General features: G+C 38.5%; 1 protein-coding gene across 1 annotated transcript; it reads right to left on the bottom strand.

Annotated features, from left to right (window-relative positions):
- Positions 1–3319: 3319 nt before the first annotated feature.
- Positions 3320–3892, bottom strand: LOC147394207 (uncharacterized). The gene has a single exon (XM_086453243.1). The coding sequence runs from the start codon at positions 3890–3892 to the stop codon at positions 3320–3322; it is 573 nt and encodes a 190-aa protein (XP_086309369.1).
- Between the last annotated feature and the right edge of the window lie 19678 nt (positions 3893–23570).

Raw genomic sequence — 23570 nt, 5'->3', positions numbered from 1 at the left:
GAGGCGTTCCTCCAAAGCACAAATCCGGGTAGCCTGACTCATCACCACCTAAGCATCCAAAGCATCATGACTCACTAGGCATAGCAGATGAAGCCCTTCAAGTGATGACAATAGAATTTCAAGTCCTTTTACCTCTGGTTCCAACTTGAAAGAGTTTCTTTGTAAAGTATTATAAATAACATGCCGAGGGAATTTGAGTGGTGGTCGATGTTTTCTTGCATCATTTGTGTCCTAGCCCGATATTGAGATGTCGAAGAAGGCCATCAGGTTGTTTAATCCAAGAAGTACCAAAGGGTTACTCCAAGGTCATATGGGTCGAACATGTAGAAGTGGATAACAAAGCAGGTCACAGTATGCATAGAACATTGGTTAACTCTGACCTTGGATTTGGAGCGAAGCGATGGGTTGCTACCTTAGATCGACAGTGCGAACGCCTTGCAAGTGTTATGGCTAGTGACACGCCAACTAGAGATATTGGTGTGATAATGAATCAAGAAGGGCGAAAAAATATGTTGATATTGCAGGAGAGTAGCACCGTTACAACAGGATCAAAGGCGTCATTACAAGGGATAATGCGTGAATTGAGAGGGTTAACTTATGGAAGAAATAAAGTAAGATCAATAAAAAAAACAAAAAACAAAAAAATTAAAAGAATTTCAAAAATCCTTTCGAGTTGCACTTGACTCCAATTTGTTAAAATATAACAAAAATATCCAAATTTCAAAACTCATCAAACTTTCATCAAATCCGAGATTTCACACGAGCTTCACGCCATCGAGATCAAGGAATTAATAAGGTAAAACTCTATCAGACCCCGTGCTTGAGTAGTCATTTTTTACAAACGTCATCAATTTAATCGATAATTCGAAATCGTGTTTCAACAGAATTTTTTCTAGCCCATACAAATAGGGGTTTAGTCTATTCTTTACAATTCTTTGCACGCAATTCCTGCAAAGAAGGACAGCTGTAGACACCCCATTTTGAATGGGCCCCTACTCGAAAGGGCTCAAAAATACAGATTTTTCAATAAAAATTGTCAACGGGCCTCTAAGGCCCAAATCAATCGAAATATGGCAGTTTGATCAAATCAAGGCCCCTAAGACCTCTTAATGGTCTAGGATGCCCATCAAAAGGACTCGGCCTACCCTATGCTTTCCCAAAATTCACCGCGCCATTCCCAAAATTGAAAATGACAAATTTTCGATCAAATTTACGAATGGGCCCTAAAAAGTCCGATTTACCAACACATGAAATTTTGAGCAAACCAATGATTTCAAAAACATAAAAAAAAAAGAAAATTTAAAAAACGAGACTTGGGACGCCTACCACCTCCTATACCCTCCACCTCTCCATCTCCAAATTCGAAAAAACCTAAGCCCACCTATGACCCATGAACCCTCAATTCTCCAAAAACCAATTTTTTACCTTACCCCCTAACCTAAAATTAATCCCATATCACCTAAATCTTACGACCTACCCACTCTAAAAAAAATCCAATCCAAAATAACCCCAAACCAATTCATAAAACCCCTAACATTTCCCAAAATCCAAGTCCAATGCCCCTATGCCCAAACCCATATCCAATTCATATCTAACCCACAACTCTAACCCACAAACCACAACCCACATCAACCAATCACTTTTTTATCATCAAAAGGTGACACATGTCATCACCCCCTCTCACCTTCCTCATCAAATCACCCACCCCATCACTTTTCTCTGAAAAATTAACTACCCACATCACATTTCTCTAAAAAATCACATCAACCTACACCCTCCCCTAACCTACCCTCATTACTCCCTATAAACCTCCATTCTCTCAAATCAAACACCTCCAACCCATACCTCCCCCTAACCTACCCTCATAACTCCCTAACCCCTATTCTCTCAAATCAAACACCTCCCTCTAACCTACCATCATCATACCTCTCCCTAATCTACCATCATCATTTCCTATAAACCCATCTCTACAACCTAAACCTATACCCATCCTCTCAAATCAAACTCTCAATCTCTCCCATCAATTAAATCTAAAACCCTAACCTTCACACATCTTGCAACATGTCACCATCTCCCTCACCCTCCCAACCACCTTCTTACACCCTCCATTCTCTTAAACCAAACACCACTCAATCAATCAACCATCCTCTTAAACACCCATCATCTCACCTCATCAAACACTCCACCCAAATGGTTTGGGTAAGATCTAAAATATTTGGATCAAAACACAATCCATTTACCCTCATTACATAATTACCCATCTCCCAACTCCTAATTTCATACCCCCCACCTTTAAAATATATGTCATTCTCTACTTTCTCCCACTTTACCCCATTATACCCCTAAAATACCCTCCTAACATCTATAAAAGCCCCCCTCCTCTTCCCAAAAATGGTTTTCAACTCTCACAAAAAATCTCTTACTAAGTCTCACAAACATTACTCTCAACTCTTTACTCATCTCTTCACTACTCTCTCACACTAAGTTTAAAGAGTTACATTCTTATAACTCACTAAGGACTCAACTCAAGAAGACATAGAAGAAGAAGAAGGAATGAGAGAAAAGAAAAGAAAATCTTGAAGCTTCAAGGTGGGTGCAACAAAAATAACCCCCCTCTCTCTCTACCCTCTCCTCCTCCCTCTTCTATCATCCCCTCTTCTCTTCACTTTGTTTCAAATGGACTTGGGATGAATGGACCTCAAGGCAAATGATCCATTAGGATCATCTCTTTCAATAAGATGATCCTATGATCGAGCCGAAAATAAATCCCTACTTAGGGTACAAATGCACGACATGTGACACATTATTTTTCATTTTTTTTAAATCAAAATGATCGAGTTGCGTAGAGGTTACCGTCACTTGGCGGGAAAAAAATGGTGCCTAACATCTTCCATTTTCTCCAATCGAGCCGCTTACCCAAATCCTTAGGTTTGATCAACCCCATATCCATCGAGAGTCACAAAAATACCAAAAATGTCATTTTTTGAAAAATATACATCGGGTGACCATTCACACCCACTTACAATATGAATGGTGACCACTCCAATTCTTCGTAGATGTGTTCATCGTAATGACAAAATCTACGTATTTATAATATGATTACATGGAAGGTTTCGACCTTCCCTAAGAATGCATATTTTAACATGTCAGGCAACTGTTTGAGTTCAGGTTTAGGAGTTTCCCGAACTGAAGGTGGAGTTGAAGGGGTGGGGATACTCTCTATTTTAGGTTGCAAATTTGCAAAATTTATCTTAGGGATGGATTTTAGGAGGGTATTTACTTCCTTGATAGATTATTCTTCCTCAAACTCGATGTCAAATTAGCCTAAATACTCTTCTAACAGGTCAATGTTCTCCGCTTCTTGGAATGTTCTACTGACCAATGTATCGATCATATTGACCTCTTCCATATCATCCAGGTCAATGGATTGACACTTGTTGTAGAAGATATTCAATTTCACTTTCATGTCTCTAAAGGCTAAGATCATGAACCCGTTTCTACATCTAATAACAGCGTTAGATGTGACTAAGAATGGTCGATCGAAGATGATCGAAACATGATTGTCTAACTTCATGATAAGTTCAATGTCAAGTACCAAAAAATCAACGGGGAAATAAAAGTATTTAACCTTGATTATTACATCCTCTACTATCCCTTTGGGAATCTTAACTAATCTGTTTACTAAGCTGAGAGTGATATTTGTAGGTTTGAGTTCCCCCAAACCTAGTTGTTTGTAAATAGAAAAGGATAGAAGATTCACATTAGCCTCTAGATCTAGCAGACATTTCTCAATCATTGTGTCCCCTATATGCACAAAAATTGTTGGACAGCTTGGGTCCTTGAATTTAAGCGCAATTGTCTGTTGAATCAGATAGGATGATTGGGCCGTCATTGTAACCTCTCTAGGCACAAGTATTTTTCTTTTCATTGTAGTGAGATCTTTAAGGAACTTAGCATATGAAGGGATATAGCGGATATCATCTAGACAAGGGATGTTAATCTGAACATTCTTGAAGACTTTAAAAATACCTTCTAATTACTTTTCTTTTTTATTGTCTGCTAATCTATGTGGAAAAAGGGCCTTGAGAATGGTAATTTCTTTTTCCATTACTGGAAGAGCTTCTTTTTGTTATTTTTCTTCCTCTGTTGAATGTACACTTTGGTTATCCTCTTGTGTTAAGACCACACTAGGCATGTGCACTTGGTTATCCACTAATTTATCAAAATGTAATGTGTGAACTGCTTGAACATAGTCATTAGAGGGCCAGGATTGACTTGTTATTTCATAATGTCCTTTTGGGGCAATTCCTCTTGGGTTAAACATAATTGGGCTTAGAAATTACCCTTGTTTTTTTCCTCAAGAGAGAGAGAGTTAATTGTCATAGCTGAACATCAAGCTTGTTAATTGAATGTGCTTGGTTCTGATTCAATTGTTCTTGGTCTTGCATGAATTTTTGCATTTGTAGAGTTGTAAGCTGAAATTGCTGTTGTTACTTTAACATCTCTGCCATCATTGTTTTTAATACAGAGTTTGTTTATGCAACTAGGGGAAAATAGTTGATCATAGGATTGACAACAATCGCCTTTTGATTAGACGTATGAGGTGAAAAGTAAGATGCTTGTGGAACCAAAGAAAGATTCGCATTGGGCTAAGATTACCTCTTATAGTATTTTTGAAAATTAGGAATACCACCCTTTTGGATAGGTTCATTCTGACGTTAGGAAAAATTGGGGTGAAACCTATTGTCCAGGTGGTAAGTCTGACTTTATGAATTTAAAGTAGATTTTCTAAAAGTGTTATATGACCCAATGGCATTGACTTGTTTTATATTAGCCATAGGATAGTTCTCCATGAGGTAGTAAAAAGTTTCTCATATTTTACATGCGAAAGGCGTCTCTGATGTGACTTGGAATATAGAATGTAGTATCTCTTGTTGGTTACTTTTGATGCTGAAAGCATCAAATTTCTTATTTAAATTTTGCCCTAAGATATACGGTAGGGACAACTAAGCTCATACGTGGTATGAGACACGTATGAGAGTAGAGTCACAACTAGAATTCGGGTCTATTCCTCTTTATCTTTACCAGTGAACATGTATTGTAAAGGTGGTCGTATCCGAATAGAGTGCTTATTTTGGGAATCACATGCACGCCTAATAAGCATAGACGAAGATGATTGGTTAGTGATTACTAACAATCTAGTAGTAGTTGAACGTTCTGACACATCGAAAAGAGACCCATTGTTTAAGGTCACGTCAAACGGTCCACCTGAGCCGGATAAATGGTCACTAAGTGTGATAAGTGCAGTGACCGACCACAAAATCAAAAACTAAAAGTCAGATTTATGTTGTAACATCATGTCCCGACTGGGAGCAATCCAGTTGTAAATCCCAACTTTCTAATTATATTACTTCACCACTGTGTAGTATGTATCTATTGTTCTATTTTAAATTATAAACTAGAAAGTATGTCTACCATTTCAATGTTATCAATTATATTTGCATAAGATAGAAAATGTATAATGAGTATGGATGACTGATGTTATGTGGGATTTTAAACTATTTAGTTACTCATCCCTGGCTATATGTACCAGTTAATCGTAGTTTAATTTGTAAAGTTTGCCTATTTTTTAAATGATTCAATATGATTATCGATCACGTTAGGTAAGGTTATTAGTTGGAATTGTTTGTGAACTTACTGAGTAACCATTGTTATTCACCATTCCTTTCATATTTTTTTTAGTTATAGAGCTTGCAGTTGGTGAAACAAATGTTAAGCCATTAGTTGAGGAACATCTGGTCGGTCAGATCGACGACTAGAGTCCACTACTTGGTAAACACTGGGACTATTTCCACTAGGAGTCACCGTGTCCAGGAGGTGTACATAGCTTTTGGATTGAGGGATTAGGTTTCTGTTAGTGTGAGGTTAAATTTTTGTAATCCTGTATATCTTTACCTTTTGCGCGCTCTGACCTAGCTTTATGTTGTCCGAAATTTATCATATTCCGCATCGTATATATTTTTGGCATATGTTATACACAGGATTTGTTGGATTTTGATTTATCAGGTTTTCGAGTTCCGTGGAACGCTAACATAAATAGAGAGAGTCACGTCAAAATTTTGAGGTGCCACCTATTACCTCGATATTTGACCTTGGGATTTGGGTTAACGTTTGACAGGACGCCACAAATGGTATCAAAGCTCATTAGTAGTTTCGTATTGGGATTAGAAGCTCTTCCGTGTCTAGAGTCCATAGAGCTTAGTAAGACTAAAATAGGATCCTAGGTTTACCTGTTAGTAATTAAAATGGTGTTTATTACTAAATTTCTAATTAAGATATCGATTAATTCTTAAATAAGAATGACCTTGCTTTATGATAATAAATTCCTTGTTGTTGATGAACAGAAACTAGATGAGAAAACGAGGAAGAGGTAGAGGCCGAAATACACTAGAAACGGGACAGGCTTCAGATCAGACCCCCGATCCGATAGCGCAGCTGATGTTGTTTATGGGACAGACGACTGAGTCCCAGAACAAGTTTAGGGAAGAGATGCTCGAGTCACATGCTAGACTAGCCAATGAGGTGGCTGAGTTGAGGGAACGCCAAGCTTCTTCACAAGAGGCCGACCCTATTTCACCCCCAAAGCCACATGAGCCACGGCTATAGGTTGTACCGTTGAGGGCTGCGAGAACTCCCCCACCTCAAGTACAGAAAAATTTGGGGATGTGGCTACAGAACTTCCAACGATTACGTCGACCAAGATTTGGAGGCTCTTCTAACCCAACTAAGGTAGAGGAGTAGGTTTGAAGGTCCTAAGAAATTTTGAGTACCATGCAATGATCGAGAGACCAGTAGGTACCGATGTGTCACGACCGTATTTTTTCGAAGCGAAGTCGTGCGGCGCAAGGGGGTCAAATCCACTTGCAAACTTATAAAAATGATAGTACACCACAATACGTAGCTAACAAACAAGTAAACGAGGCGACACGAAGCAAAGTCCGGAGGTAACTTTGTTGATATAATATTGATTACACGGGGTAACGCATTACAAAAGTATAAATGTGCGTTACAAAGCAATAGATGATCCTATAACATGCGGGACTTCCACGGAGCTGGGCTTGAGGGCTTCAGTCAACGTGGGTGTAGGCCGGGGATTAGGAAGCACTAGACACCCTTCGTACAAAGAGTATAACTTTCCTTTCCTAGGTTTCCAGAAGGAAACATAAAAAAAAGAGGCTAGTCATACTCCCTTATTACAAAAATGCCACTAAGCTAACAGATATGCCCTGACACGAGGCTGACATGTGCCTCTAAGCTAACAGATATGCCTTGGCACGGGGCTAACATGACTTCATAGTGAGCCTTACATAGTATTACATAGGTGCTCCCGGGTGACTCCGGGGTAAGCTACACCTAAACTCTAGGTGTTAGAATACATCACATTCTGGCATGTTCTTCCATGTGATGAAGTACTCCGTGTGCTACTGCTTGCTTGAACAACTGCTAACTTGACGCTCTGTGAGAACTTTGTCGACAACACATTCCGGCTAGATTGCTGAATGAGAAGGTGAATGTGTTGGAATGCTGCGTGCTGGATTTGCTGAATCTGCATGGAATGACTTGAGATAGTTGGCATAGAAGACAGGGTGGATGTTGCGTAACCAGTATGGTAACTTCAGCTTGTAGGAGACCTTGTCGACTCGAGAGAGGATAAGCATTGGACTTTCATAACGCTGTAGTAGTCCCCAGTGTGCTCGTTATACTCGATTGAACCTTCTTAACTGATTTGTCTTGAGTAGAACTAAGTCTCCAACTTTAAAACGATCTGATCAACGATGTCCATCAGCCCATTTCTTCACCCGCTTCAACACTTTTTCAAGGTAAGATCTGGCAATTTCATTGTTGTCTTGCCAAAACTTTGTAAACTTGTATGACATTGGACACTGTCCCTGATAGTGTAAAATAATAATATGAGGAGTTAAAGGTTGTTGGCCAGTAATAAGTTCAAAAGGACTCTTGTTGGAGGAAGAGCTCTTCTGAAGGTTGAAACAGAATTGTGTGACATCAATAAGATTGGCCCAATCCTTCTGGTTGGCAGTGAAAAAATGCCTGAGATACTCCTCCAACATGGCATTAAATCTTTCAGTCTGCCCATTTGTCTGAGGGTGTCCGCTGGTCGAAAAGTCAAGCTAAGACCCAAGTAATCTGAACAATTCAGTCTAGAACTTCCTTGTAAATCTTGAATCTCTATCGTTAACGATGTTTTTGGGCACACCCCAATACTTGATGACATGCTTGACGAATAAATGTGTTGTTTCTTCTGTTGAGCAATATGCTAATGTCGGTATAAATGTAGCATATTTGGAGAAACGGTCCACAACCACTAGGATAGACCCATACTCTACAACCTTCGACAAACCTATGACAAAGTCCATAGAAACACTTTTCCAAGGCCTTTGGGGGATTGAAAGTGGTTCTAGCAGCCCAATCGGTTTGTCTTGCTCGATCTTATCTTACTGGCAAATGAGACAGGTCCTCACATAATCTAACACATCATCTCGAATGTTCGGCCAATAGTATCATCGCTCCAAGAGAGCTAATGTGCAGCGCCATCCCGGATGGCCAGTCCATGGAGTATCATGACACTCTCTCATTAGTTCTTGTCTTAGCCCGTCCGCACGTGGAACAAACATGCGGCTCTTGGTGGTATATAACAACCCATCCCGAAGCCAAAAAAGGCATGTTTTCCCCTTCTGCACCATATCCAATATGGCATTCGCCTGGGGATCACTGTTCAAACCATCATGAATTCTCAACTGTAAAGTATTAGTAACTTGAGAAATTTGTCGCTGAAGTCCTGCTAGCTCTGCTTTGCGACTCAGGGCATCGGCCACGCTATTGTTCTTTCCTGGCTTGTAATCCAAGGCCAAGTCAAACTCTATGAGGAACTCTTGCCAACGAGCCTGTTTTGGGGTCAACTTCTTCTGAGTCAGGAAATGGCTCACGGTTACATTATCAGTCTTCACCTGAACTTGTGATCCCAGCAAATAATATCTCCAAACTCTCAAACAATGGACGACGACTAACAACTCTTTCTCTTGCATGGTATAACGTCTCTTAACATCATTGAGCTTCCGACTTTCATAAGCAAGCGGATACCTATCCTGTAACAACACTCCTCCAATAGTAAAACCAGATGCATCTGTTTGAATTTCAAATGGATTGGTGATGTCGGGTAGAGCTAAGACAGGGCTTTGCATAACAAGTTTGAGGTTTTCAAACGCCTCATGACACTTGTCCGATCAGGACCAATTGTGATCTTTCTTCAACAAGTCTGTGAGAGGTACGACCCTTTTGGAATATATTTGGACGAAACGTGGGTAGTAGTTCACAAGACCAAGGAATGACCTGAGTTCTGTGATAGTAGAAGGGGTTTTCCATTCATCAATAGCTTGCACTTTCTCCATATTCATCTGAATCTGTCCATTACCCACAAACGTGGCCAAAAAACATGATCTGTTCTTGAGCAAATGAACACTTTTCTAGCTTGACATACAACTGATTGTCACGAAGCACTTGGAATACCTTGCATAAATGTTGAACGTGCTCTTCATGGGTGGACTGTATACCACGATATCATCAAGCTATATCACAACAAACTTGTCAGGGTACTGTCTAAAGAGGTCGTTCATCAAGGTGCAGAATGGTAGGTGCATTCATAAGGCCGAAGGGCATGACTAAGAACTCATAAGCACCGTACTTGGTAGAACAGATAGTTTTTGGCTCATCTCCTTCTGTAACTCGTACTTGATAGTAACCTGATCTCAAATCCAACTTGGAAAAATATTTAGCTGTCCCAAGTTGATCAAATAAATCAGCAATCAGTGGGATAGGATACTTATTCTTGACGGTAATCTTGTTCAACGCTTGGTAGTCTACACAAAGTCGCAATGACCCATCATGTTTCTTCTGAAACAAAACAGGTGCCCCATAAGGTGCCTTCGAAGGTCTGATAAATCCAGACTTCAGAAGTCCATCAAGTTGCTTGCGTAACTCAACTAGTTCCGGAGAACTCATCCTGTATGGCCCTTTTATAGGAGGCTTAGCACCAGGTACTAGTTCGATCTGATGATCAATCGGCCTATGTGACAGTAGGACCTTTGGAAACTCTTTCGGCATCACATCATCAAATTATGTTAAGACCTTCTTGACTAATGGGGGAGTTGAACTGTGGTCATGATCATCAGGTTCAACTCGTAAGGTAGCAAGAAACGTTTGTTCACCTTTCTTCAACCCTTTCTTTAACTGTAAAGCTGAAATCATCTTTCCCTCTTCTTTATCTATAGAGATGGGAATGAAGCTTGGACATTCACCTAGCATGCCCAAAATGTTGACGAATGGCATGGGTACGATCCTGTTATGTCGTAAAAAGTTCATCCCAATGATGACTCTGAACTCATCGAGTGGAATTGTAAGTAAATCTAGCTTACCCTTCCATGGGCCTATCTTGACGACCACGGACTTGGCCAACCCTTATGTAGGAATGGCCTTGGAGTTAACAGCTTTCATACGGCTTGAATCCTTTTTGAGTCAGATATTGAGGCACTTCGCCTCTGTAGGGGAAATAAAGCTATGCGTAGCTCCCGTATCAACCATTGCCTAAGTGGTCTTACCACAAATCTCCATATCAACATACATGAGACCCTTACACTGACAGATCTTCTGAGTCTCAGAGGTTTGCTTCATTGCATTCAACAGATGCATAGCTCCCATGTGAGAAAAATCATCATCATCTCTCTCACTTGAACTCTCGTTACTAAGGTCACTCTAGGAATCTAACAGTATGTTCAACTTGTTTTTCTACGAGTACTTGAACGTCATATAAGGACCACCACACAAGTAACACAGAATCTTGCTGCAGTGATTGTTAGACTGGATACTTGTGTTCTTCGAAGGGGATGAATCCCGTTGGGATCTCCTACTTGGACTGTGTCTAGATCCTCTATTTTTACTTTTGGAAGGCCCATTGGTGCGTTCACACTACAGAGATTACCCCTTCAATTGAGGAGTTACTTTCTTTCTGCTTCCTTCCACGGGAGAATAATTCGTCAACTGCTCAACTACGGCAATAGCAATCGTGAGATCTTGCACACGTTGCCTATGTAGTTTTGTCTGAACCTAAGGCTTAAGCCCTTCTATAAACGAGAACAACTTGTCCTTTTCTGACATATCACGGATATCAAACATCAAAGCGAAAAGCTGATTGACGTAGTCATGCACGGTACCTGTCTGTTGGAGTTGCCTCAACTTTCTGCGGGCAATGAACTTCACATTCTCAAGTAGGAACTAATTCTTCAGCTCTTTTTTGAGGTCTTCCATGTATCGATGGAACATTGGCCATTTTTCCATCTTGGTGTACTTTGTTCCCCACCATAGTTTTACGTCACCTGTAAGATACATAGAAGTAGTTGTTACTTTTACCTCTTCTGAATCCGGACGAACTGCACGAAAGTACTGTTCCATATCGAATAGGAAATTCTCAAGCTCTTTCGCATCGCATGCACCACTGAAGGTGCGTGGTTCGGAGACTCACAACTGCGAGGGAGAAGCATCACTACCGATAGGTCGTTCATTACCGATGACTCTGACCATGAGACCTACCTTCGTAGTGAGCTCTGTAATCTGTTCCTGTAAATTGGCTATGGTTCCTCTGGTATCTCCCTCGAGGACAGTCACTGTAGTTCTGAGGGTCAAGGTCTTTCTTCCAATGTATTCTGATGACCATCTAATTGCACAATATCATCAATGAGACCGGATAGCATAGCTACCCTTTCTTCTAATACCTTAATGCGTTCCTTATTTGTAAGTGGTGGTGGTGTGTTTGGAGTGGGTTGGTCAGTAGTACTTGCAGCTCCTCTTGCCATTGTTCACATGAACTAATAGAAACTAGGAGAAGAGCTTGGGGATAAAACCAACGTGACCTGAACCAACTTGGTTGAAATACCAGCTATGCTCAAACAACTGTAGCTTTGATACCAACTGTCACGGCCGTGTTCTTTCGAAGTGAGATTGTGCGATGCAAGGGGGTCAAATTCACTTGCAAACCTGTAAAAATGATCGTACACCACAATACGTAGCTAGCAAACAAGTAAATGAGGCAACACGAGGCAAAGCCCGGAGGCAACTTTATTGATATAATATTGATTACACGGGGTAACACATTACAAAAGCATAAATGTGCGTTACAAAGTAATAGATGATCCTATGACACACGGGACTTCCACGGAACTGGGCTTGAGGGCTTCAGTCAACGTGGGTGTAGGTCGAGGATTGGGAAGCACTAAACACCCTTCGTACAAAGAGTATAACTTTCCTTTCCTAGGTTTTCAGAAGGAAACATCAAAAGTAGAGGCTGGTCATACTCCCTTATTACAAAAATGCCACTAAGCTAATAGATATGCCCTAACACAGGGCTGACATATGCCTCTAAGCTAACAGATATACCCTGGCACGGGGCTGACATGGCTTCATAGTGAGCCTTACATAGTATTACATGGGTGCTCCCGGATGACTTTGGTGCGAGCTACACCTAAACTCTAGGTGTCAGAGTACATGGCTGTTACACAATGGCTGCATTTCAGTTTGACGGGGATGCCAACCATTGGTAGCGTTCTGAGAGGAATGTTTTGGGGGATGGACCTTTCGAGTGGTCCGATTTTAAAAGGAAGTTCCTAAACAGATTCATATATGAGACAACCCAAGAGATTAAACATCAGGAATTTTTAGGATTGGTGCAAGGCAATCTATTTGTTACGGATTATGAGTTGAAGTTTATTAAATTGTCACGATATGCACCCGAGCTCATTCCAACCGATCTGTAGAAGGCTCGTAAATTTTTTAGAGGACTATAACCCTACCTAAGGGTCAGGATGTCAGTAATCGAGACCACCTACTACAGAAACACAGTGAGTCGAGCTCAGAGGGTTGAGTGAGAAGATATGGAGTTGCAAACTTCGAGAGGGTAGGCCAATCGACCCCATACTTTTTTTCCTCCTGGGGCTGATCCAGCCAAAAGGCCGATATTTTTTATAGTGAGTGCCTCTATACCCACGTATTCGCAGTATCAAGCTCCCACACCACTGAATTATGGACCAGTTGGGGCTCCAATGAAGCCAACAGGGCCAAGGGGACCAACCAGATAGATTTCGAGACCACCTGTCCCACAGAACCTATATAGATGGGACCATTGGCATGCTTTGGGTGCGGACAAACAAGACACATTAGGAGAAACTGTCCTTTATCACAGTCACATTTAGGGGTGATTTCTAGACCCCAGAGTAGAGTTTATCATTTGACTCAAGAGGAGATACCAGTTTCAGATGAGGTGTTAGAAGATACAATTTTGATTTCCAATATTAGGATTCGAGTTTTATTTAATATCGATTCTTCTAGATCATATATTTCCACTGAGATCGTATGGTTGCTAGAATTAGAGATTTCTAACACAGGCCGGGTAATGAAACTATCTACACCATTGGGAGATCGACAAATACCTCAAAAATTATGTCGGAACTTTGTAATTAGAATAGAGGACCAGGAGATGAACATCAATCTCATGACGTTAGATTATTCTGACTTTGATGTCATTTTGGGGATGGATTAGCTAGTGCAAAACCATGCCCACATCGACTGTTTCACGAGGTCAGTAGCTTTTAGAAGGTCGGGATATCTAAAAGTCAAGGTTCGAGGATCCAGGTATAGAAGAGACGGTCCTTTATACAACCAGTTGGGAACTTTGAGTATATCGGAGCTAGAGAAATCGATAGATATGGTAGAGGTAGTTAGGGAATTTGGAGATGTTTTTCCAGACGAATTACCTGGTTTGCCTCCACATCGTGAGATAGAATTTTCTATCGATTTGGTTCCTGGTACAGAACCTATCTCTATTGCACCATATCGAATGGCCCTGGTAGAAACTCGAGAGTTGAAAGCGTAGATTGATGAGCTTACCAACTTGGGGTTTATTCAACCGAGTTCCTCACCCTGGGAAGCACCGATTTTGTTTGTCAAGAAGAAGGATGGGTCACTTCGATTATGTATCGACTAGTGGAAGCTAAATCAAGTAACCATCAAAACTAAGTACTCCCTTCCGCGCATTGATGATCTGTTTAACCAACTGCAAGGTGGCCAATATTTCTCTAAAATCGATTTGCGATTTGGGTACCACCAGTTGAGAATTAGGGAAGCAGATGTTTCGAAGATTGCATTCAGACCAAGCTAAAAAAACTTTGAATATCTAGTGATGCCTTTCGGTCTGACGAATGCACCGGCATCATTTATGGATCTGATGCACCGGGTATTTTGGGAGCACCTTGACAAATTTGTTATTATGTTTATAAATGACATCCTAATCTACTTTAAGTCAAGGGAGGATCACGAAAGACACCTCAGAATCACACTTCAGATTTTACGAGAGCATAAGCTATATGCCAAGTTTAGCAAATGTAAATTCTGACTCTAAAAGGTGAAATTCCTAGGACACGTAGTGTCCAATGAAGAGATAGCAGTAGACCCTTCTAAGGTTGAAACCGTGTTGATGTGAAAACAACTGAAGACAATGACAGATATTAAGAGTTTTCTTGGGATAACTGGCTGTTATAAAATGTTTATTAAGGTATTCTCAACTCTTACAGCATCGTTGACGAGACTGACGCAAAAAAATATTCGGTTAGAGTGGGATGACAAGTGCGAGACAACATTTCAAGAATTGAAAAAAAGATTGACGACCGTTTCAGTTTTAGTATCACCAACTAAAGGTCTGACGATCTTTACTGATGCTTCTAGGATTGGTTTGAGAACTGTATTGATGCAATTTGAGAAGGTAGTGGCATACGCATCTAAGGAGTTGAAGAATCATAAGAAGAGTTACCCCATTCATGACTTGGAATTAGTTGCTATAGTGTTCACACTACGTATTTGGAGACATTACTTATACAAAGAGAAGTTTAAAGTGTTCTCTGATCATAAGAGTCTCAAGTGCTTATTCTCGCAACGAGAATTAAATATGGATGGAATAACTCAAGGACTACCACTTTACCCTTGAGTACCACCCGGAGAAAGTCAATGTGGTTGTCGATGCATTGAGTAGAAATACTGTAGCTCATATGATGATGAAAGAATGGCAGTTGCTTGAGCAAGCCATAAAAATAGTGTTCGAGACTCCAAGGAAAAAGTATAGACCGCACATTTACCTGGGTACATTAAGGATTGAGAATGAGTTGATAGCACGAGTTAAGGAAGCCCAGAGGATAGATGAAAATGTGAGAGAATATGAGCAGAGAGTTAGGGACCTAGCTGACCTAGATTGGTCAAAAGGATCAGATGAAGTTCTCAGATTTTGAGGCAGGATATGGATATCGCAAGACTCGCAATTGAGGTCCGACATAGTGGGTGAGGCACACCATTCCCGATATTCTATACACCTAAGAGGTACAAAGATGTATAAAGATTTGCAAAGATATTTTTGGTTTCCGGGTATGAAAAAGGTAATTGAAGAATATGTAGGTAAAAGTCTAACCTGCCAGCAAGTCAAAGTAGAACACCGCAACCCAACAGGCTTACTCCAACCATTACCCATAGCGAAATGAAAATGAGAGCACGTGACCATGGATTTTGTAGTGTGGTTACTGAGAGCCAGTGACAAGTTAGATGCCATATGGGTGATTGTGGATCGACTAACGAAATCGACACATTTCATTCCAATCTGGGTTTCATTTGGCATTGATAGACTGAGCCAGATATACATAGCTGAGATAGTTCGATTACAAGGGATGCCACGGTGTTAGGACCCGAAGTTGTTGAGGAAACTACTGAGACAGTATGCATTACATGGGACAGACTAAAAACTGCTCAAAGTAGATAGAAAAGCTATGCAGACAAGCCACGCAGACCTTTGAAATTTCAAGTTGGGGATAAAGTATTTTTGAAAGTATCACCCCGAATAGGAATGTCCAGATTTTATGTGAAGGGCAAGTTAAAGCTGTGGTTTGTGGGATCATTCGAGATAGTTGAACGGATAAGTCCAATGGCTTACAGATTGATTCTACCACCGCCGCTTGAGCAGGTTCACAATGTATTCCACGTGTCCATGTTGAAGAAATACTTGCCAGACCCTTCGCACGTAGTAGACTTGTGGGAGTTAGAGGTAGACGAGGGCGTATCATATGAGGAAAGTGCGATACAGGTACTCGACAAGAGAGTAAAGTAACTCAGATCCAAAGCCATTCCTTTAGTCAAAGTATTGTGGAGGTACTACAACATTGAAGAAGCCACATGGGAAAAAGAGGCAGAGATGCAAGCTAAGTACCCAAAACTATTTTGAGACTAAGGTACAATTTTAATTTTGAGGATAAAATTTTTGTTAAGGGGGGGAGAATGTAATACCTCGAGTTTTTAACTCGTATCTCGAGAGAACTTGATAATGAAATTGTGAGAAAATTTAAAAAAAAAACTTAGATTTGAGTACTTGGATATTATTATGTTCATTTTCAATGGAAAATGACTTCTCCATTGGATTTAAAATGGTCGAAACATATACTTTAGCCTGTAAGCATGTCTGAATTCGAGTTAAGATGAAAAAATTAGAAAATCCTCGAATTTCATGTTGAATGTGACCCAAAATAGTAAAATTTCATTAGAGTGAGAATCAGGAAAATTTGACCACACCGTTAGGTCCGCAATGAAAACTATTCGAAATAAAATATTCATTCGTCATTTTTCGAGTTCGAATAATCAAGTTACGATCAAAACTAGAAACGATGAGAAGAAAATTACAAATATACCCTCATTACTTTCTATTTAAAAGAAAATTAGCTTTCTTTTATTTCTTTCTCTTCTTCTCCAAATAACCAAACAACAGCCACTCTCAACCCAAGGGTTTCGACCCATTCCCATTCAGTTCTAATGTGAACAAGGCCAAGTTGAACCTTGATGAAGAAATCAAAGTTGTCGACTACGACAAGAGCTACAACTTCATCATCTTTGCTTGTCCATTCTCGTTCGTTTTTCCCATCCTCCATCAATAATCAGCTATGTAGTTCGAAGAAAACTCTACACCTTCCATCCAAAGGCTTCATCGAGTAGGAGTTAGATCTACCTTTCATTGTAAAAGTGAAGGAGAGCGCCGTCATTGAATGTTTTGCAAACCTTCACCTTTTTTGCACCAAACTCAACCCAACTTCGACTCTTTTTCCATCCAACCTAGGCTCTCGTGCTAGCTCATCACCTTTGACGTCCACGAACTCCGGTAAGAGACTTTTGATTCTTTGTAGTAACCTTAGATTTCAAAATGTGTATTTAGGAACTTTTATCGAATATGTGTCGTATTTGTAACTCATATAAATTACTTGTTGGATTTTCAATTCATAATAGAAATAGATGTTTGATGTGTTTTTATCAAGTTTAAATATTAAATTCGTGGGTGGGTTAATGGGATTGAAGAACGGAAGAAAAATTCGAAAAGGATCAAAGAACTCAAATTTTACGAAATTGTTCAGTGCTGTCGGCAGGAGTTGTAGTTCCACCGACATAACCTTGCTTCTGCCACCGACAAAATTTTTACCAAAATTGACCCTGACTTTTGGATTGCCCTCCTCATGACTTGTACATGATTTTCCACCAAAACTGACTTTGACTTTTGAACCGTCCTTTGTTAAAAACATTTAATTTACTTTTCATTTACTTTAATTTCTTTAATGAAATTAGGATTTTACCCTTCATTTCGAAATAATGGGAATAGTTTCAAGATCCAAATCTCAAAGGATCAAAATTTGAATTTTGGTTTCAAGAATAAAACGTAAATTTCGACGTTTTCGACAAAATTTCAAAAGTTAATATCTTTCGCGTTACTTTGAATTAGACTATAAAAATTATATGGTGTTGAATCTCGTGTTCAAGGCTTTCACTTCTAAAAATCCATTTTCAATTTCGAGAACTTTGAAAAATTGAGTTTCCAACACCTAGCCAAATTTTTACCAACTTTCCCAATTTTGGTAGGTTGCCTTCACATACCTATTAGGATCTCATTTTAACAAAAATTTAATAGTTTTTTGATTGAATGATCAAAGTGAATTTGAAAGCTTGAAAAATAAGGGTTTAATTTGAATAGATGAAGAGTGAAAAATATCGAAAAAATGATAAATCGGTAAAATGTCAGAATCACACCCGAGGGGTGATGTCTGCATTTTACATTGTATGTTGTGTGTAGGTTGGTGAAGGGATATCCATGTCTAATGAATGGTTGCATGTTTATTTAAATTATGTTGGCGTAGAAGCTCTAAGTACTGTTATTTATTTTAGGTTGGGTGGCCATACTTGTATGATAAGAAACCGGATATCCATTCTCAACCTTATTATGTTAATTTCTTTTTACTTTTAAAGAAAAATAATATATATAAATAACTATTTTGTGAGCTATTAAAGAGTCTGTGAATGCTTAAAGGGATAATGCATCATATCATTCAGAGTGGTGTACTATACTGAAATGTACGATAGGGACTACCAAGCTCATACATGGTATTGGACACGTATAAGAGTGGAGTCACAACTAGAATCTGGGTCCATTCCTCTCTATCTTTATCAGTGAATGTGTATTGTAAAGGTGGTCGTATCTGAATGGAGTGTTTATTTTGGGAATCACATGCACGCCTGATAGGCATAAACGCAGATGATTGGTCAGTGATCATTAATAATCTAGTAGTAGTCAAACGTTCTGACACATCGAAAAGAGATCCATTGCTTACAGTCTCGTCAAATGGCCTGCCTGAGCTAGATAAATGGTCACTAAGTATGGTAAGTACAACGACCGATCACAAAATCAAGAACTAAAAGCCAGATTTATGTTGTTTCATGTCCTGACTGGGAGCGATCCAGTCTTGAATCCCAACTCTCTAATTCTATTACTCCACCACTGTGTAGTATGTATCTGTTGTTTTATTTTGAATTATAAACTGGAAAGTATGTCTACTATTTCAATGTTGTCAATTATATTTGCATAAGATATAAAATGTATAATGAGTATAGATGACTGATGCTATGTAGGATTTTAAACTATTTAGTTGCTCATCCTTGACTGTATGTACTAGTTAATCGTAGTTTAATTTGTAAAATTTACATATTTTTTAAATGATTCAATATGATTACTCGATCACGTTAGGTGAGGTTATTAGTAAGAATTGTTTGTGGACTTACTGAGTAACCATTGTTACTCACCCTTTCCTTCCATGTTTTTTTAGTTGCAAAGCCTGTAGTTGGTGAAGTAAGTGTTGAGTCATTAGTTGAGGAACATCTGGTTGGTCAGATTGACGACCAGAGTCCACTACCTGGTGAGCACTGGGACTATTTCCACTAGGAGTTACCGTGTCCAAGAGGTGTACATAGCTTTTGGATTGAGGGATTAGGTTTCTGTTAATGTGAGGTTAAATTTTTGTAATCCTGTATATCTTTACCTTTTGCGCGCTCTGACCTGGCTTTATGTTGTTCGAAATTTACCATATTCCGTATCGTATATATTTTTGGCATATGTTATATATAGGATTTGTTGGATTTTGGTTTATTAGGTTTTTGAGTTCTGTGAAATGCTAGCATAAACATAGGGAGCCATGTCAAAATTTCAACGTGCCACCTAGTACCTTGAGATTTGACCTTGGGATTTTTTTTAGTGTTTGGCAAGACGCCACATGATAGTTACTGTCGGTGCTACCGTGCTTGATGAACATGCCGCTGTGAAAATTATAGAAATGCCATTAGGGGGAGGGTATTTTGGCCATAACTTTCAGACGGTAAGTCCGTTTTGCATGCCGTTCAGGGAGATTATAGATCTTCCTATGTAAAATATTCTCAAGCTACCACCAAATGTTAGATCATAGAATAAATTAGTGAAATGATCAAAATATCCTTTTTCTTTTCGGGTCAAATCGAATTTTTCGGAAGGCCGGTGACAAAATGGTTTGAAGGTATGCTAGATATTACCTATATAAGGCCACTTATAAAATACCAAGGATAGAAAATGAGTTTAGGGTGGTCAAATCTCTAATGTCCCATCTATGACCATTTTCGATTCTCGAAATAGCCTTTTTACCTTTTCGGGTCAAATCGAACTTTCGGGAAGGTCAATGCCAAAACGGTTCAAAAACGTGCTAGATATTACCTATATAATTTCACCTATAAAGCACCAAGGATAGAAAATTAGTTTAGGTTGGTCAAATCTCTAATGTCTCTTCTATGAATATTTTGGATTCCCGAAAAGTCCGATGAAAGAACAGGTAGAAGAACGAGTTTCCCTAATAACTATGGGTCAACCTATCACTCATCTAAATGTTGAGAAAAAGATTTTAGGTGGTCTCATTACCTTTTGGGCTTCTTGTACACACAATGGAGGTTTTTGTCCAGTCACGTGCGGTTAAGCAACTTTAAATGAGTCTTCATTAGTCTTCAATGGTAAATCGATCCGACACTCAACATATGTCTTGTAATTGACAAAATATAGAATTAACAAGTAAGGAACACATGTACGAGAATGGATGACCCGTGTTGTAGGCACGAGCATCCACTAGTGTGTATTGATGGTGGGGGGACGTTCAAGGGCCGTATACAAAATCAAACATTGTGTCAAACATTTTTCAATGAGTTGTGCTGGAGTGACCTCAATATTGTACCTCACATCACACATCCTAACGTGGAAGTGTATATGAACCATAGATGCTTTTTCATTCGTATCTCGATGGAAAACATCTATAATTCCTATACACTTTCACATGAGGATGTGCAATGTGAGGTACAATCTTGAGGTCACTTCAGCATTATTATTTTTCAATATATGTAGAAGTTTTGGAATGGGCTGATTTTTGTGAGGATGACCCCTATGGGGAAGAGATCATCCTCACAAAAAATTAGTTTATTTGAAAACTTCTAGCCCATATAGGACAAAACACGTTGGCCAAAATGTTGGTTGTTGAACTTGCCCCCATATATATAATGTATCAATATTGTACGATTTTCTACAAATGATAACTAAAATATACGTCTTTACTATTATAATGAAATAAGGTGGAGTAAAATGTTTTGACGCCAAAATTTGGAAGAACAAAAATGCCTCATCTTTATTATTTTATATAAATAGAAGGTAGAGTAAAGTGGTTTACTAACAAAAATTAAAAGATCAAAAGTTCTCTCACATTTGCATTTACTTTATTATTATCAAGGTCATTTTCGTCACAATTGAATAAATTTAAAATTTCACAACTCCTAGATTCACGATAGTTATTGTTCTAAAATTACAAAAATAATTTTTTATCATGTTATATTCAAACTCGTTTTAATTAATTTTTAAATTACAAAATGGATAAATCTTAATTGAACCGACTAAATTTGAACCGAATCAACTTGATCGGTTCTACATATCCGAAATCGAAACCTAATTGAACCGACTAACTCCTAGAGCCAAACCAACCCAAGCCAATCTTAATTCGGTTTGATTTGATTCCCAAGTCTCCTAAACACAAATATTAAGAAACAAATTATCAAATCTTATAGTTAAAAAACCCATGACCATCAATGATTTCAGTCACAAGGTGCAACAAGGAGAATGACTTTGGCAATATAATATTAATATCTCTATAATCTCAATTATCTACTTAATAACATGAGTGATTTTTCCAAAATTGAAACTCATTGGATAAATAGGACCAGTCATTTGGCCTACTCATATTGGTGATCAAATTTGTTAGAATACAGAAAGCAAACAATGAGAGCTCTTTTTTGTTATATTTAATTTTATTTGTTATATATATAATAACGAATTTGGTTCAATTCTCGGTTTGGTTTGGTTCTAGGATTCCTTGAATAAAAAATCAAACCAAATCAATCGATTTTTCAAAATTATAAATCAGAACCAAACCAATGAGTTAAAAAACCGAACCAAACCAATTTGAAATGCCTTGATTCGGTTTGGTTCTCATCTTGGTTTGACCTGATCCAATGTGCACCCCTACCTACTAGTAATAAATAATAAATTTGCTTTCATCCCTAATCATTTTTTTTTTCAATCTGGATAGTTGGACATCTATTTTGATGTAAAAAAAATATCAAATATCTCCAAAAATGATTTTGAAAAATAGTTCCCATAGCCTTACTAAGTTACTAAGGATTTCACCTTGACTAAGGGTCCTTGGATTTACCTCTTGGTGTCCAAAAACATGATCTGATGCTTCAGGGTTGTAGAGGATGAAATTCTATTAATTTCGAAAAGAAAATTTTCAAAAAATATATATTTTTCACCATTGAATTTCAATTTTAAGTTTGGGAGTTATGCGGAAGTTTGGTAGCTATCTACTTTCAAAACCTTGGATCTAGTTCAAAAGAAACTATTTTTTTAATTTTTCTTTTGGGGGATTTGAGTTTTTCGATGAAACTTAAAGGGGTGTGGTGTTGGATTTTTTATGTGGTAATCCATTTGAGCAAAACAACCTTAGTAAGGCTCAAAATCTTACTATGTTAGTAAGGAAATGGTTTCACTTTGAAAAATGCATGAATTTATTTATTTTTCATAGAATCCAAAAACTAAAAGCCGGTCCGATCCACCCACGACCAGTGACTACTGTCCTACCTAGGGGTGTCAATGGGTACCTAATTACGCAATGTATCAGAAACCGCTTAATTGGTTTTTATTCCACTATGAGAGATCCAATTAATTTTTGGGTCCATTATGGGTAGTCATTTTAAGGACCCATTAAGAATTAGGTTTCTATTAGGTACTTGTGAGATACCCATTGGGTAAATAGGGTATGTTTTTTTACAATTAGTTAAGAGGATGTTTATATTTATTATTCAGTAGTATAATTAATTATTAGTAATTACTAATTATGAATAAATATTTCAATATTCAATATCTTTTCAACCTTTTCTATTTTTTAAGCGTCTCCATATGCCCTTATCTCATTCTCAAGTTCAACTTCAAAGAAGAACATAACTGTACTCATAGGCTTACAAGTTAAGATTTTTTCTCATCTTTAATTCTTTAAAGAATAAAACAAATCATTCAAAATTCAAACAATACAAACAAATAGAAGAGTTCGACAAGCCTTACTAAGTTAGTAAAGATTTCACACTTAGTAAGGGTCTTTGGGCTCATCTTGTGACATCAAAAAACATGATCTAATGATTTAGGGTTGTAGAGGACAAAATTTTATGAACTTTGAAAAAAAAAGGTTAATTTTCTCCGTTGAATTTTTAAAAGGTTGGGTGAAAGTTTGGTAACCGTCCATTCTCAAAACCTTGGATCAAGCCCCCCGCCAAAAATAAAATAAAAATTTTTGTATCCAAATTTTTGGATGAAATTTGGAGGTCTGTGGTGTTGGATTTGCTAATGTGGCAATCCATTTGAACAAAATGGCCCTCAGTAATTTAGTCAAATCAAATTTTATTTATCTCAATGGGTATCAGGTATTTGTTGGGTCGGTTTTGATTTTAATGGTCTCGTACCCCGAATCAAAATCAATTGAAATCGAAACCGA

Source organism: Akebia trifoliata, chromosome 9, assembly GCF_017979445.1.
Source record: "Akebia trifoliata isolate Shusen 1 chromosome 9, ASM1797944v1, whole genome shotgun sequence".
NCBI classification, from domain to species: Eukaryota; Viridiplantae; Streptophyta; class Magnoliopsida; order Ranunculales; family Lardizabalaceae; genus Akebia; species Akebia trifoliata.
The sequence above is the reverse complement of the archived record's forward strand: the minus strand, read 5'-3'. Positions and strand labels throughout refer to the sequence as shown.

Excerpts from the sequence above, each read along its gene's own strand:
- LOC147394207 (XM_086453243.1), bottom strand. The coding sequence starts at position 3,892 with ATGACGGCCCAATCATCCTATCTGATTCAACAGACAATTGCGCTTAAA.